Source organism: Rhinatrema bivittatum, chromosome 6, assembly GCF_901001135.1.
Source record: "Rhinatrema bivittatum chromosome 6, aRhiBiv1.1, whole genome shotgun sequence".
Lineage (NCBI taxonomy): Eukaryota > Metazoa > Chordata > Amphibia > Gymnophiona > Rhinatrematidae > Rhinatrema > Rhinatrema bivittatum.
Window position 1 is genome coordinate 62,377,136 of NC_042620.1, and position 17,451 is coordinate 62,394,586.

Here is a 17,451-nt window from a genome sequence, read left to right on the forward strand (position 1 = left end):
TTGCCCACCCCCAAGATATCCAGCTATATACTAGGCCAGATAAATATTTGTCTGGCTAAGCAGCATCCACTAACATACCCCTAGATTCATCAAAAAGTCTTAATAAAGCAGTGATAACACCCATGCTAAGAAAAAAGGGTAAGTTTAGGGAAAATTTGGAGTTACCACACTATGCGGTAAGTTACCGCTTCGCATCATCGCATTGCGAGGTAAGTTTACCGCACAGTGGATAAAACCCTACTTTTCACATCCTGCACAAGAGAGAGAAAGAGAGAATGCCTGTCTACAAGGCCATCATAGTAGTTAAGTATTTAAATCTCTATAGAAGAGCTGCCTAATAGGTCGAGGTGAGGTGTTAGGGGTGGTTTAGGGCTTAGTCGCCAGTTTCGCATGTAACATGAGATGTATGAACAGCACAGTGCATCTTGGTGAAGATTTTACATCATTTGGAGTGAAAAAAGTCTAACAAAGATGAAATTGGGTACTATGCTCTCTCACCCTAGCTTGATGATACCCTCACTCCAAATGTGCTATGCTGTCACACAGCATGATATGTCCTCTAATTAAACTAATTCCCACCCAAACTCCTCCCTGATCCTGCCCCCCCAAAAACAAAATTTGCATTTGTGCTGTGCGCTACAGCATTTTTCGCATGCGTTATGACGTTAGCACATTAACGCGTGTGTTAATGCCATAACGCATTTTGAAGAATGATGCAGTCAGTTAGATATTCAGCGGGTACCACTTAGCCAGATAAGTCCCTATTTATCCAGCTAAGTAGAGCTAAATATCAGCCTCCTCATGTGAAGTAAGCAACTTAGTGTACACTAAATTGAAATAGTGCTCTCTAAATGAGATTTAGCATGTAGCAAAACAAAATGAAACAACCCCCCCCTGACATGAATAATACATAAAAATAAAATGAAAAAAACCCAAAGCAAAACAAGTTTATGCTGCTCGCCTCTGGTATTTACCTGTCTCAAGTCTTCTGGAATCACACTTGTCAGTAGCAGGTGATTGAATAGAATTGTCACTGGTGCTTCGGAACACCTCTCTAACAAGGTCATGCATCAAAATGCATTAGGGTGTTATCATCCTAATGGCAGCGATAATGCCATAATTCATGCATTAGAGTTTGGGCAGGGTTTATGAAAATAAGTACAACTTTTTCCCTTGCATTAAGCCCAGGATGGTATTTGTGATATTTATCATAAATGAGAGAGAGAAAGAGACTATAAGGTTATCATACCAGTCATCTATGAGGTTTTGGTGGTGGTCTAGGGTTTGGGGGGCAGTTTTACATACACAGTCAGATGTATGAACAGCACAGTACACATCAGTGAAGATTTCATGTGATTTGGAATGAGAAAAAGTACACAAAGATGAGACTTCTACAAAGTACTCTTGCAGTGTGGTAAAAAAAAATCACCCTAACCATGCCCCTTTTCCTGATCACAGGTGTTATTCATGCAAATTTTATAACATTTTGATGAATCTAGGCCTAAGCACCTTCAATATTCAAAGTTGAAATTTGTGTGGTCCCTCTGCATTGTCAACTTTACTGGTTTGATCCAATCTTTTTTCATAAATAGACTGGAATTCACCTCCCATCCATTTGTGTACCTTTCACTTAAATGTATTCCCTTATCCCCCATCCGCACACCTTTAGTATTTGTTCAGTTTTTCCTTACCACAGTTTAACTCATCTTTCCCAGATTGTTTAAATAAGCTGGTTTAACTTTTTTTTTCTAAAGATGCTGCATGATAACTAAAAGCCCTACAGAAGTTCAAGCATCTATAAATTACAGCTGCAACTATCTCTAGTTTCTCCGATTGCAAGCTATTTTATGTTTCATCTGCTACAAATAGAACAGCAGCAAAGGAAACAGGATGAAGAACCATGTCAATGGAAGCTACAACATTGTTCCCTGTAAGCTGTTTGGATGTACACAGGTCTTCAAACTAGCACACAAAGGAAAACATAACACACAAGAAAAGAAAAATAGAATGGTGTTTCAAAGAACATTGCACACAAATGTATATACTAAGTTGCAGAGGAGAATGCTTTTTCACACACAGGCCATAAAACATTAGAGGGAACATTGCATAGCTAGTCTTGAGTAGCGCTATAGAATGATAATCAATAGTAGCATTGAACAAGCTAGACTCCACACCAGTATTTTAAAACAGGTAACTTCAGTTTACCTAAAAATTATTATTGTGCAGTATTGAACTATAAAATAATAACTTGTAAAAATAGAGTCAACCGTTTTCTTTTAGAGGAATCATGCTTCCTGCTTGACTTGGATCTTTTGCTAAATTGCTTGCCATTGGTGTTTCCTTTTTCAGTGCCTATGGGAATCCAGCAAGTGACAAGAAGACACTACTGTCAAGTACTTCTTGTGCCATTATTCATTTTGTCACTAGATGTCAGCACAAACTTAGCTCTTGGCTCAGTCCACTCCTTTTAGTCTTTTGCAATGAGTTTACAAGGTTATTGCTAATATAATTGATATGAAAATAATTTCATTTTAGGGAGAGGAAACATTGAGGACTGAAGATATCCTATCCATTATTGAGAAGGAGGGGAATTCCATATCTGTGATCTTGTTCAGTGGGGTACAATATTATACTGGACAACTGTTTGACATGCCAAAAATAACAAAGGCTGGCCAAGGAAAGGTATCTCTTCAAATATTAAATAATTTCTTGTAAGATGTTTCCAAATTCTACATAAAGATGCCCTTAGTTTTCTTAAATTATTGTAGCTGCATTTCATATCTGTTTTTCTTACTCTAACTTAATTGAAAGGAAACAACTAGTAATCAAAAACCTATGGGGTAATTTTAAAAAGGATTTACACACATAAAACTGGGTTCTACTCATGTAAATAAAGTTTACCGATGTAAAAGGAAATTTGAAAATTACTACAATATATGCCATTCAATTGTCCATAAGTTATACATGTGCAAGTTCACTTAACGTGCAAAAATGGCTTTTGAAACTTGCTGTGACAGAACGTTACATTTACACTTGAAATTCCTTTGAAAATTACCTCCTATTGGTCTAAATTTAAGGAATGGGCAAAAAATGTTGATAAAAATCTGCAATATTGCAAGATTTTTGCTTGTAAAATTGAAAATCTTATAATAAATATGCATTAGAAAATTACATAAAATCATTCACATACAAAGAAAATAATCAAGCATATGCAGTTTTAAAATAGCACAAAGCAAAAATCTTTTTTAATATGTCATCAAATATCAGCTTTCAGATTATAAAACATTGTATAGTGGCACTCAATGTGCAGAGTCTGTCTATTCCTTCAGGTCATTTATAGAGACTACAGCTTTCATAAAGATGCTGTTCTGTTTGTTGGAATCCACATTCACATAAAGCGCTATCCAAGGTGTGCATCTTGTGAAGTGTTGCTATGAAGCATCTATATACGGCTGCGTTTGTCCAGTTTAATCTATGTTTTTCTGTCAATATCATACCTAATAAGATATTCATTTGGTGTTTATATGAAATGCTGTAGGATTATGTCTGACCTTTCCAACTTCTGGAAGAGATTGAGGTTGATTCAGCAATTCAAACTCTTCCAGATTCCAGTGGAATAATGTAGAGATAATTTGCAACTTTTAAGTCTTATAAGCTTCTACCTACTCAGGTTTTCAGTTAACAGTTGATGGAGTGGATAACTTTCCTCATTAGATGTCTTTCTTGCCAATGGCAATGTTAGGGTCTATTTTTGTACTTTTTGATTTAAAACCTAAGGAGGCAATTTTCAAAGAGTTTCATGCATACAAATTAGCTTATACATGTATAAGTTGCCTGTACTCATGTAATCACTATTTTATAAAAGTTGAAAGTACATGCATATTGTACATTTCACGTGCACATATAAATGGGTAAAAAAGGGGGTGTTCTGGGGCATTCTGGAGCACAACCGTTGCGTACATAAGAGGCTATTTTAAAAGCTGCGGGTACATTTGTCAATTTACGTAATTGTACACCTGCTATTTATCTTTCATAACTGATATTAGACTTGTTAGCTGTGTATTATTGCCTGGGTGCGAGGTCTGGGTGAACAGAGTGGAGTCCCTCCAAGAGCAATAGTCACTGATATAGCATGAAATATCTCCATCCACCCCTGGGGTATGCTGGTGGGAACTGAAGTGTTAAAATTAAGAACTATAAAAAGCTTGTGTTTAACTATAAGCCACAGGAATACATCTGGTGAAGATTAGTAACTATCAGGATAATTTTCAAAGGAAAATATAAATGTAACATACTAACGTAGCAAATATCAAAAGTCCTTTAACCCATGTTAAGTGCACTTATTGCAGGTAAAACCTATTGAAAATTCAATAGCATATAAAGGATAACTTTCAACGAAATGTGTACGGTGGCATGTATGCATGTATATGGCCATGTATAGATTTATCATAGTATTTTATAATCCATGGGGCGGATTTTCAGAGCCCTGCTCGCGTAAATCCGCCCAAAACCGGGCGGATTTACGCGAGCAGGGCCCTGCGCGCCGGGAAGCCTATTTTACATAGGCCTCCCGGCGCGCGCAGAGCCCCGGGACTCGCGTAAGTCCCGGGGTTCTCTGAGGGGGGCGTGTCGGGGGCGGGTCCGGTCGTCGCGGCGTTTCGGGGGCGTGTCGGCAGCGTTTTGGGGGCGGGTATGGGGGCGTGGCTACGGCCCGGGGCGGTCCGGGGGCGTGGCCGTGCCCTCCGTACCCGCCCCCAGGTCGCGGCCCGGCGCGCGGGGATTTACGCCTCCCTCCGGGAGGCGTAAATCCCCCGACAAAGGTAAGGGGGGGGTTTAGACAGGGCCGGGCGGGTGGGTTAGGTAGGAGAAGGGAGGGGAAGGTGAGGGGAGGGCAAAGGAAAGTTCCCTCCGAGGGAACGGGGGTAGGCTGCGCGGCTCGGCGCGCGCTGGCTATACAAAATCCATAGCCTTGTGCGCGCCAATCCCGGATTTTAGTGGATATGCGCGGCTCCGCGCGTATCTACTAAAATCCAGCGTACTTTTGTTTGCGCCTGGAGCGCAAACAAAAGTAGGCTATTCGCGCTCCTTTTAAAATCCGCCCCCATGTGTATAATATATGCAACTTTACCCCTCAACATAAGTACATATGTAGGCTTACACATGAATATAAGCATAAGTAATACATTGAAAGTGAGTATTTCAATGTATTGAATGTACATTTGTTTCCTACCTATTTTAAAAAGTAGGACTTAACTTGGGTGTATCGGGATTTATGCATGCAAGTCAGACAATTTTAATACATGCGTGCGTCAAGGAAATTACCAATTTTATCTGTTAGTCCAACAGTTACATATTATTTATTTATTATAAATATTTCTACTAAGCTTATAACAAAATAATATACTAAATAGATTACAATATAAAGATTAAAATGCAACGCAATAAAACACACAACAATACAATCAAATCAAGATATAAAAAATAAAACAAAAAAAATCAAATATATAAACAAAGTAATCTATTATTATACCTTAAACTGTTTTAAAATGCACATTTTGGAAATGCCTCTTTAAACAATAAGGGCCAAATTTTAAAAGCTCAGTGTGTGCAAATACTGGGAGATATGAGCGTAGCTGGGCCATGCGCACGTCAAGCGCATTTTAGAAACAGCCTGGCCACATGCGTATCTCCCGATACATGCAGAAATGCCGGGCTTAGTAAAAGGGGCAGGACAGGAGCAGCAGCAGCAGCAGGGTGGGGAACAGAGTGTGGGCCAGCCTGGACAGCATCATTAGATGCTGTCTCAGGGAAGCGCATGCTGGCAGATAGCTGGCATGTGACGCTTACTTCTGCTCCAAAGGAGCAGTAAGTTATTTAACAAAAATTATTAGGCTAGATAGGTAGGGGTCAGGGAGGAGAGTGGAAAAGATAGGAAGGGTAATTAGGGGGATAGGGAAGTTCACTCCCAGTCCGCTCCTTAATGGGAGGGAACTGAGGAAGGCCCTATTGTGTTTGTGTTGCCTCGTGTTTTTTTTAGAAAATTCCTCCCCCCGATGCGCGCGCAAGTCTGAACCCACCCGCACATGCGCACGCCGATTATAGAATCGGGTGTGCATGTGTGTGCGAGTATTGTATTTTATAACATGCATGTGGCGATGTGCCCATGTTATGAAAGTGATGCGTCTATGTGCATGCGCCGGGAGCCATGCGCATATGGACGCGTGCTCACACCTTTTGAAATATAGCTTTAAGATTTTCATTTGTTTTTGAAATGAATCAATATCATAAGCCAATCACAAACTTAAAGGAAGAGAATTTCAGATCCTCAGTCTTATAATGGAAAAAGCACGATGCCTGGTTTCACATAAATGGACATTATTAATAAGAATGATTTCAATCATTGCAGTGCTGGATGACCATAATGTCCTGGCTGATTGCCACAAAACCAAATGTTCAGCTAGATAGGGGAGATCTTACATTTTTAAAGCTTTAAATATTAACACCAATATTTCAAATTTGATTCTTTGCTCTAAAGGAAGCCAATGTAACTTCCAAAATACTGGTGTTACATGTTCTCAAAATTTTACTCCTAAAACCAGATGAGCTGCTGAATTTTAAAGACCAGCAGACCCCTAAGATGAGATGTAGGGACTCGGGAGTCCACAATGCAAAGCATTACATTAGTCAATAGTGGATACAATAAACACCTGGACAATATTCCTAAAATCAGAAAAACTTTGAATATATTTCAAGTGGCATAAAAGCTACAATTTAAAATAACCAGATCTTAATATTGACTGTATTTGTTATCTAAATGAAAGTTGTAGATCAAATGTATAAAACCAATGTTACAGACTGTGTCAGAAAACTGAATAGAATTTCTCATTACTAATATATGTGGAACCATGCTGGGGCACAGACGCTGTCTATAACATGACGCCATGCCCAGACCCTGGAGGGAGGGAGTCAGGCCATGCACTTACTGGGTGGAGGGGGCTCTGTGCAGGTCTTCAGTGAGCTGCATGTCTTTGACAGCTGGGTTGTCTCGGAGTCGGAGCATTCAATGACATCAGTGCTACAATAGCAGTGCGTCACCTCAGCATCAACGTCCGTCGTCACCATGCCATGACATCATTGTTACAACAATGAGCACGGAGTGTAGGCCCACATCATTCAGGGTAGGGGTCAGGCTTAAGGTGGGTTCAGGGAGGGGCCAGGGGTGGTTGGGATGACCTGGGAGATGGCTCATAGCAGCCATTTGGAGCAATTTGAAACTGCGGTCGGGCAAGAGGCAGATCCTGCAGTGCAGGGAGGCTAAGCCTGGACACTGACCTTAAGCCATCCCTTTTGCTCCTGCTCCCCACTCTGCAGCTGCTGCCTTGTCAGTCTGGTAAGTGTGTTCCCCCATCTGCTGCCTACATTGTGATCGATATTTAAATTATTGCAATTGCTATTATAATTGGTTGTACAATTGGCTGCAATTGACTTTATGTCTATTCTTGGCTAATAAAATAAAATAAAATCCTTAAGGAGAGGAAAGAATGCCTTGCATTCCTTCCTTTAAAAAAAAAAAAAAAAAAAAAGGAGGCAGATGAAACAGCGAGTAGGACCATATGAAACAGATTTGTGGCCAGCCTCAGTTCTCCTGGCTGTTATTGTAAGAAGCAAAGCAACCATGCCCCATGGTCACAAGTCAGAGGCTCAGGCTCATGGCTAATCTCAGCGAGGGGGGGCCACTAGTACGGCACCACCCGCTGAAAAGTCAGGGAATGCGAAGTCCTCAGCTCCCTTCAGAATGGATGAAGGATGGGTTGTGTGCAGAGGCCGCCGGGCAGAAGGTAGGGATGGGCCCGATGTCCCTGCAGCTGGTACGGCTATTATGGGAACACGCCCAGATGCAGGCAACTCAGCAAGGGGAATGGGGGAGTTGAATTCTGTGGGTGATGATGGTGGCCCTTGTCTCAGAAGGCAGCCCGCCAACTGGCCAATTGGATGCTGTCACCAGGGGATTATGCCTCCATCCACCTTGGCAGTTTTAATCCATCAGAGAATGGGTGGTACCTGCAGAGGGGGAGCCCAGCATTGCAGCTACCCTGCCCCTCTTTAGCCTGTGCTGTGTGGTCAGACCACAGCCTGGAGACCTACTGAGGCCATTCCCCCCAGCCTGCAAGCCTGGGCATGCACCAGTACCCATTGTTTCTACCCTAGCTTCCCATTGCAGAACTGACAGTTTTGGAATATGCCCACTCCTGGGTCCTAGTCTGCTGCCCAGATCCCATAACCTCAGCCCAAGTGTGGGGGGTCCCTTGGCACCCACTCCACAAATCTCTAGGGGCTCCATAGCACCCACCCCTATAGCACTCTGGGGGTTCTTTGGTGTAGGCTCCCATCAGTCCCTGTCGCTCCATTGCCATGCAGGGAGGTCCTCCCTGAGCCAGCCTGGGCCCCAGCATCAGGAGCATTGGCAGGCTTCAAGTCATCCTCATCCCCAGATATGGTTCTAGACCCTCCGGCTGAATCATCATTGTTGACACAGGCAATAGGCTGAGTCTCATGTCTTTACTGCTGGGACACAGTGTTTAGTCTCTGGGACTTAGGTCTAGTATGACCCTGAGGAGTAACTGGGGAGCCGGAACAGTAAGGCCTCCCCGAAGGACCCTAGGTGTTTAAGTTTCCTGATCTCTCAGTACTTTGGTCTAGCAGGTGGCCTTGATCTGCACAGTGGAGGCAAAGGCCCTGTTGCCTACAGTGGAGTCTTTCTTAGGAGGCCAAGCAGCAGTGGCCCAGCTACATCAGTTCCTCGGGAGGAAAGGCAAAGGGCCCAGGTGTGGCAGCAGCAGGCGAGAGTGGGCATTTAAAGAAATGCCCACTCTCTAAATTTCTTTAAAGAAATTTAAAGAAATTGGGCATTTCCCTTGTTTAATGTAACTTTATCTTCTATGTAGTTGTTTGTTTATTGGTTCTCCCCCTGTTTCATTGTAAACCGGTTCGATAAGACATGGTCTTGAGCATCGGTATATTAAAAGAATTTAAATAAATAAAATAAATAAAGAGGGGTGCCAGGGAGACACTTCTCATGCCAGATGGGTCTTCTGGATCTTTTGCTGTATGCGCTGATCTGTTTTGCTGGCTAGAGTGATGAGGGCTTCCAGCGAGGTGGGAAGCTCCTGAGCAGCAAGCTCATCCTTAATTTTCACAGAGAGACCTTCCAAGATAAGAACATAAGAACATGCCATACTGGGTCAGACCAAGGGTCCATGAAGCCCAGCATACTGTTTCCAACAGTGGCCAATCCAGGCCATAAGAACCTGGCAAGTACCCAAAAACTAGGGATGTGAATCGGGCTTCGGACGATTGAAAATATCGGATGATATTTTCAAAATCGTCAGAAATCGGGGGCTCCCCCAAAACGATAGGAAAACCCCACGATGTTGATCGTGGGGGTTCTCTTATCCCTAAACCCACCCTGACCCTTTAAAACTAATCCCTTAGCTTCCCCCACCTTCCCGACCCCCCAAAAAACTTTTTTACAGGTACCTGGTGGTCCAGTGGGGGTCCCTGGAGCGATCTCCCGCTCCCGGGCCGTCGGCTGCCACTAATCAAAATGGCACCGATGGCCCTTTGCCCTTACTATGTGACAGGGTATCCGTGCCATTGACCGGACCCTGACACATGGTAGGAGCACTGGATGGCCGGCGCCATCTTGTGCTCCTTCCATGTGACAGGGGCTAACCAATGGCACTGGTAGCCTCATGAATACTGGCATTTTGAATACTGGCAGCCGACGGTCCGAGTGCAGGAGGTCGCTCCCGGACCCCCGCTGGACTTTTGGCAAGTCTTGTGGGGGTCAGGAGGGTCTGGACCTAAGGATCAACGGTCTTCTGAGAGAAACAGCTCCTTGGAGCGCGGCAGCGCCCTTGAAAGAATTACTAAAGAAAAGTTCAAAAAATAAGATATATTTAATAATAAAGGACTTGGACCTATCATTAAATGTGATCCGGTGTGGCAATACATAAAACGAAAATTGCTTGTATGCCTATGGGTGTTATGATGGTCCTCTATACCAATGGGACAGTGCTATACCTCTCCAGAAGACTTCCTCTATTAAAGGTGAATATTAAAAGAGAGATTCGCACAAAAAAAAAGACCACATACTCATTTATGGTCCATGCACAAATACCATGTATTTTTTAAAGGGTTCACATATGAGTCTATATGTGTGTCCACGAGCAAAATAGCACATGTAACAAAGGGTTGATTTGGGGTCATTTCTAGGTGGGGGCCAACATTAAACATCAAACTGAGGGGAATATAGTCTAGTAAATGTGAAGCTCCTGACTGGTCTCTGCTTCACCTGAGTGCACTTGTGCTGATGAGAACCTGCACATTGAAGAAAAAATTGGAACCTCATAACGTCTTATAGTGAGATATTGTAGCTCGTGGTGCATCAAGATTAACTGTTATTCTCTGGTGTGGTAATTAAAGTCTCCCATTATTACTGCACTACCAATTTGGTTAGCTTCCCTAATTTCTCTTAGCATTTCACTGTCAGTCTCACCATCTTGACCAGGTGGACGGTAGTATACTCCTATCACTATAGACTTTCCCGACACACAAGGAATTTCTACCCATAAAGATTCAATTGTGCATTTAGTCTCGTGCAGGATGTTTATCCTGTTGGACTCTATGCCATCCCGGACATAAAGTACCACACCACCTCCCGGGTGCTCCTCTCTGTCATTGTGATATAATTTGTACCCCGGTATAGCACTGTACCATTGGTTGTCCTCCTTCCACCATGTCTCTGAGATGCCAATTAAGTCTATGTCATCATTCACTGCTATACATTCTAATTCTCCCATCTTACTTCTTAGACTTCTGGCATTAACATACAAACATTTCAAAGTTTGGTTTTATTTGTATTTTCATTCTGCTTTTTAATTGATAGGGATAAGCTCAGGTGAGTTTTTAGTTACAGGCACTTGGACTACTTTTCTTATTGGAACCTCACTGTCGGGATGCCCTAATTCTAATGCATCATTAGTATCCTTTGAAGATACCTCTCTCTGAACCATGCAGTGCTGAGTGACTGTCGACTTTCCCCTTTGTTCTAGTTTAAAAGCTGCTCAATCTCCTTTCTAAAGGTTAGTGCCAGCAGTCTGGTTCCACCCTGGTTAAGGTGGAGCCCATCCCTTCGGAAGAGACTCTTCCTTCCAATTAATCTGTCCTCCTGCCAGTTTAATTCAGAGGCCAGGGTCCTAAATTCTATGGTGTACTTGCCCAACATTCAGAAGCCCTGGTGTATGTGGAGTAGATCTGAGGCCATTGAAGCTGCACAATCTAGCTCGTCAAAGATAAAGTGGAATTCCTCTATGAACTGCTGGAGATCAAGTAGGGCAGAATCACCTCATTCCCAGAAAGGGGAAGCCCAGGCCAGTGCTGTCCCATCCAGTAAAGATAGAATATATGTTGCCTTGGCTTGGTCATTGGGGAATAGTGGACCCTGTAGCTGAAAGTGCATTTCTCACTGATTGAGAAATCCCTGACACCGCTTAGGATCCCAGGCATACCAGGAGCTGGCAGCTGAGGAACTGGCCAACTGGGTGCTAAAGGCATTGGTGGCATTGGTGTGGGTGGAAGTGATGCAGCTGGTAGGGTCAAGGCATCCAAGCAGGTGGTGAGATGTCCATCGCTGTGGCCAGGAGCTCTAAGACACCCTGCTAGTCATGTAGCCTGTGGGTTATTCCAGGGATGGCTTGGAATGAAGACAAGTCCACTGAGTCCATGGCCTGAGCAACCTCTTGTATTCATGGACACTTGGGCTGTGGTAATATTGGCTCTGTCTGCAGGGAGGAGCCCTGCAGGTTCTCATCAGCACAAGTGGACTCAGCTGAAGCAGAGACCAGTCAGGAGCTTCACATTTAACAGCATATATTCCCCTCAGTTTGATGTTTAATGTTGGCCCCCACCTAGAAATGACCCCAAACCAACCCTTTGTTACATGTGCTATTTTGCTCGTGGACACACATATAGACTCATATGTGAACCCTTTAAAAAATACATGGTATTTGCGTATGGACCATAAATGAGTATGTGGTCTTTTTTTTGTGTGAATCTCTCTTTTAATATTCACCTTTAAGAGAGGAAGTCTTCTGGAGAGGGTGGAAGTTGAGAGGATAGACAGGAGAGGGTGGAGGTTGAGAGAGGGGTTCAATTGGATCACAGGAAAGGTGAGAGTGGTGTGATTGTTAGAGGGGGTCTTCCTCTGGGCTCATGTGAATTTTCAAATGGGGACACATTGGCTAAAAGTTTGAGAAGGCGTATCCCAAGGACTAAAAGATTAGTACTTGTTGAGAGGATACTACAAGCCTGTCACTCATTGATCAGATGTGATTCAGATAAACTAAACACTGACTAATGGCTGATATAAGGAACTGAAGAAATGCTAGAGAGCCAGCTGTTCAAAAGTAGGAACTGGTATGGCCTCTCTCTTAAAGAAAAAGGACTGCTGGGTGTCCCAGACGGTTAGGACTGCAAAACTAGATTTACAAAAATTTAAAGTGAGAGCAGAAGCCTGGAGAGACATTTGAGATTGCCCACCAATAGTCCATCAGTGTCAATTACTGTGAAAGCAAACTTTGTGTCACCTGATGTGAAGCCATAGAGCCTAAAGTGGAAATAGTCATAATTTTGATTGTGTGATAGGTAATATCCATAAAGCACATTTTTCCCCTGACAGGATATAGCAAGATGGAGCTGTCAAAAAGGCTCAGCTCCTGGAAGGATACTTTTGTTCAATTCTCGATTTAGAATCCATACCCCAGTGTATTGTTGTATTTGTAGTTGTGCTTCTTAAATAAGATTACATATATTGAGGGTAGGAGGATGTGTGTGTGTGTATGTGTGATAGCTTGGACTGGCCTAAAATCTCCCCAAGAAAGTGGGTCACATAGGAACTGCTGTGAAATACACCAGAAATTGTAAATCAATGCTTTCTTCAGGTCCATGATCATCTATTATTTAAGTATTTTCCAGTCAGTACCCTTCAGTGCTGAAATGCATAGCATAATGTAGCAGGAAAAAATAAGTATACTCTAGAATTAACACAAAATAATGACTTCTGCTATAATTCGCACTCCATTGCTATCTGAGTATCCAAGTCTGAATACCACACACATTGAGAATCATATGCACTGTTTGCTGGCTGATTAGATAGCTCACTTAAAAGGTTACAACTGATGCAAAATGCAGCTAATAGAGTTCTGTCATACTTCAGTTCTTCTAAATACTTTAAACACATGCTGTTCGCAATCCATCAGCTACCTTCTGGGGAAATGATTGATTTAAGGTCTTGTTCACAACATTTTAAGGTTTTGTGCAGATTCATTTGTCTGTGCTTCAGCATATTTGATGACATATGACCATGCCAAAACCCTTAGGTTACTTGGTGGCTGTTGTTTGCTAGAACCATTATTTAGAATGAGCAATTAATATACGAAAACTTAAATTCACTACATTTCTTTACTGCATGAACTTAGGATGGCCAAGGCTGTGGATGTTTTTTAGTGTAGAGACAAGATACAAATAACCAAATTGTTGCTTCAGAGCAGATGTTCTATTTATGCTGTATAATCCCGTATTATTTTCCTACCTGTTTTGAAAGTATTTAAACATGTAAGAAAGGATTTTGGTAATTGCTTTACCATTTAATATAGAGATATATATTAGGTAAAATTGCATATTCTCTAACACTGCTGTGAAATTTCTGGTACATCCCACCTTCCCCACTCCCTGCCCGGACCAGAGCCCAATAGTAGGAAACATGCAATTATACAGAAACAAAAAAAATCACAACAAATGAATGGTTTTATATACCCAGGCCATAATCTTTTATAGTCAACAGCCAGTCCCAAAAACAATTTCAGCAACAGTTGACACAAACCATGTTTATTTTTATGTTTTGCTTTATTTTAATTTTCACTATATCCAGGCAAACAATAACAGCAATATTGCAAAAATGAGCTACAATCCAAAAAGCAAAAACTGAAGGAGAAAAATCTCAGAAAACTTACACTGGATGAAATCAACATACCAGTGCCAATTTGAGCTTCATAACTGCCATCACAGGGAAAAAATAAACCTTTTTATGTTTATTTAATTGCTTTATAATTATTTAAAACTTCAATGATAATACTTATTTCAACACTGGTATATAATGCAGTACTTATCTCAGGCGCTGACGTGGGACACATTTTGCCAACACTGCTTCAGGGCAAATAGTACAACATGCTGCACAGTTTTATTCAAACATTAGCTACCGCTCATGACCCATCTCTTTAAAGGCATTTAAAAGGTCCAAAATTATATCAGCCTACTCCACGCGATTGCTACATTTAAATGAGAAGGAGCCAATGAGGACAGACAGTATATCCACTAGGGGTGTATATTTGTTCCCTCAAATTGGCAATCCGTAATGTATAGGGACATAGTTGTTGTATTTGTGGGGAAGTGAAACATATCGAGATTCCCCACGAATACAATGAATCTTCACCGAATTATTTGGCCGTCTAAAGGAGCCAATTTAAACACTCTCCTGACCTCCCCAAGACTTACCAAAACTCCCTAGTGGTCCAGCGGGGGGTCCGGGAGCCATCTCCTGCACTCACACCCTCGGCTGCCGGTTCCAAAATGGCGCCGATAGCCTTTGACCTACTATGTCACGGGGCTACCGCTGCCATTGGTCAACCCCTGTCACATGGTAGGAGCAATGGATGGCCAGCGCCATCTTGTGTTCCTACCATGTGACAGGGGCTGACCAATGGCAGCAGTAGCCCCTGTGACATAGTGAGGGCAAAGGTTATTGGCACCATTTTGATTACTGGCAGCCGGTGTGAGTGCAGGAGATGGCTCCCGGACCCCCCACTGGACCACCAGGGAGTTTTGGTAAGTCTTGGGGGGGTCAGTAGGGTGTGGGGGGGGGGGGGTTGTAGTTAATTTAATTTTAACCAGGACGAATAAGAATTAACATATAAATGTATTGGGGGCCCCCTTGCCGAATGCAACGTATCTGCCCCCCGACGAATACGAATCCCGAATGCAACGTATGGTGTTCCTCTGCACATCCCTAATATCCACTGCTGTTCTCGACGAATGAGACAACATCCCTAGTCTGCACCTTGAGGATTGGCCACAATCATGTCAGTCACTAGATGCTGAAGACCTGCAAAAGAATGGTGATTGGTTAAACAATGAACCATTATTGGGCCATCCATGCATTGCCCACATTCAGAATGGTTTCTAAGAAAATAATTCTCATTTTCAGGCACCATAGAGGGAATTAATTTGTCATGTAAATTGTAGCCCATAGTGTAGACAAAACAAAGCTGAATCTAAACATGGGCATGGTGTTTTAGGGATGTGGATCCCTGTGTGGTGAGGTATTTTGATCACAGTGTTGTGTCCGTCAGTCGCAGATGGCTGCGACCACTCTGCCTCACCTCTCTTCTACCCTTTTCCTCCTCCCTGGGAAGGATGGCTGCCTCCGGTGCTGATTACTGAAACCCTCGGCGTCTCCGACACAGCATGGGTGTCCCCGTCCACCATGCTTCTTCCTGAGGCCTCCTAGGTGCGCGCGCGCATGCCACCTACGCTTTTGAATACGTTATGGTGGGAACCTTGGGGGTGTCCCCACCGCATGACGTCAGTACCTCCGGGTATTTAAACCCGCTCTGCTATAGCCCAATAAGTTAGCAAGGACTTTGGTTTTGCTACTCTGACAGCTTCTAAGCTGCTCGCTTGGATTCCTCTTTACCCTCCGTGGTAACTCGTTCCTATGGAAGCTCTGGGTACCCGCTCCTCAGGGGCTTCTCGCTTCTATCTGACCTTTGGGGTTCAACTACCTAACCTAGGACACCCACTCCTCGGGGGTCCTATCTACTTTCTTCCAGGATCCTTAATTGCTCCTAGGTACTTGCTCCTCGAGGGCCTATCCTGCTCAGGGTATCCTGCACCTCAGACCTCGGGTCCCTCTCTCCATTCTTCTACCAAGGAAGTTACCAGCACTGCCACTCTGTGAGTATTGCTACGCTCCAACTCTCCTTATTCCACCCTTCAGGTTCGGCTTATCCCGCTCTGCGGAACACTACCCAATCTTGCTACATCCGGGTGAGACCGTCTTCTATAGAGACTGTATGAGCTTACTGTGATATCGCTGGCCTACAGTACTATCCCTTCCTTGAAGCAAGATTCAATTTACATCAGCAGTACAATAAAGCTTTCTTCCCTCAGTGTCTGCTTACTAGAGTCTAGCCTATCGCTGTGGTTCCCCACGGGGCTCCTCCCTGTGGGAGGAGTCATCGCCACTTTGACCAAGAGTCCACAATATGCCACAAACACAACACACAGCATTGGCAAACCTGTGTGGCCTACACCAACCATGGGCAGAAGTGCCTGGATGGGATCAACTGGAGCTTCACCTATAACAACCGTTGTTCCTGCAAAGGATAGGCCCTTGCCAATAATCTGGACATCATTACTTTAGACTGCAAGAAAATTCAGTCCAAGAAGAGCATAATTTTAGCAATCTAAAAAATTGGCCCACTAGGTTATTATCTAGGAAGTCATGTGGATAAAGGTTATTATAAGATAGTAGAGCATGTTTGTCCATTGATTTGCAGAAAATCGATATAGAAAAATATTCCTCATTCACCATTATAGCCATGTTTAAAAAGGAAAGTGATGTAAACAATATTCAAGCTATAAATTAGGGTCATAGCTATTCAACCAGTCAAAAAACATAAAAAAAACTGGATGTCAGTATTCTGTTCACATCAGGAAGATGGAGTCAATGTAGAGAAGTCAAAGTGGGATAAGGTTCCAAAAAGGGGATGGATAACCCCAAGAGGCATCAAGTGTGCTACATTATCACTTGTGATTTTGAAAACCTTTGGAGGACAGTTCCAAAGCTTATTCTGCACACTTTTTCTTTTTATCTTGTATTTGAGTGTGGGGTTTCCTGCACCACTCTTTCTTTTTGCATGTATTCAACTCATGGCATACAGCTTCCCAAGGTTACCTAGCAGCATGCCATCCTAGCCTAAGGCCTGCCCCCTTCCTACTATCCACCTATGGAAGGGGCATACCTACTGCCAGGGCAGCAACCCTTGGTGTTCAGCTCTTGCTTGACTCTTTTATCAATCCCCGTCAACACCCTTAATTCTACTTCTTTTTCCCAATCTGCAGCTCCTAGTTAGGTCACCCTAGCCCCAAACTTTGACATATAAAGAGGGTCTTGCTTTTTACCTCCTAGTATGTTTTGCCCTCACCTTGAAGTTAAGCTACAGGTACTACAACATGAATACTCAGAGAAGTTCAACCACCCATTAGCACTTATCCAGTTGCTTCCTGATTACAGCGGCCAAAACACCAGTCTTTCCCCTCGGGGCAGACCAT

General features: G+C 43.1%; 1 protein-coding gene across 3 annotated transcripts in view; it reads left to right on the forward strand.

Annotated features, from left to right (window-relative positions):
• The window catches only part of KYNU (kynureninase), a 227,840-nt gene that overhangs the window by 105,693 nt on the left and 104,696 nt on the right, over positions 1–17,451 (forward strand). For all 3 annotated transcript variants that reach the window (XM_029605405.1, XM_029605408.1, XM_029605407.1), the window contains exon 9: positions 2,536–2,682. In XM_029605405.1, the coding sequence (XP_029461265.1) occupies positions 2,536–2,682 (147 nt within the window). The remainder of the gene's footprint in view (positions 1–2,535; positions 2,683–17,451) is intronic.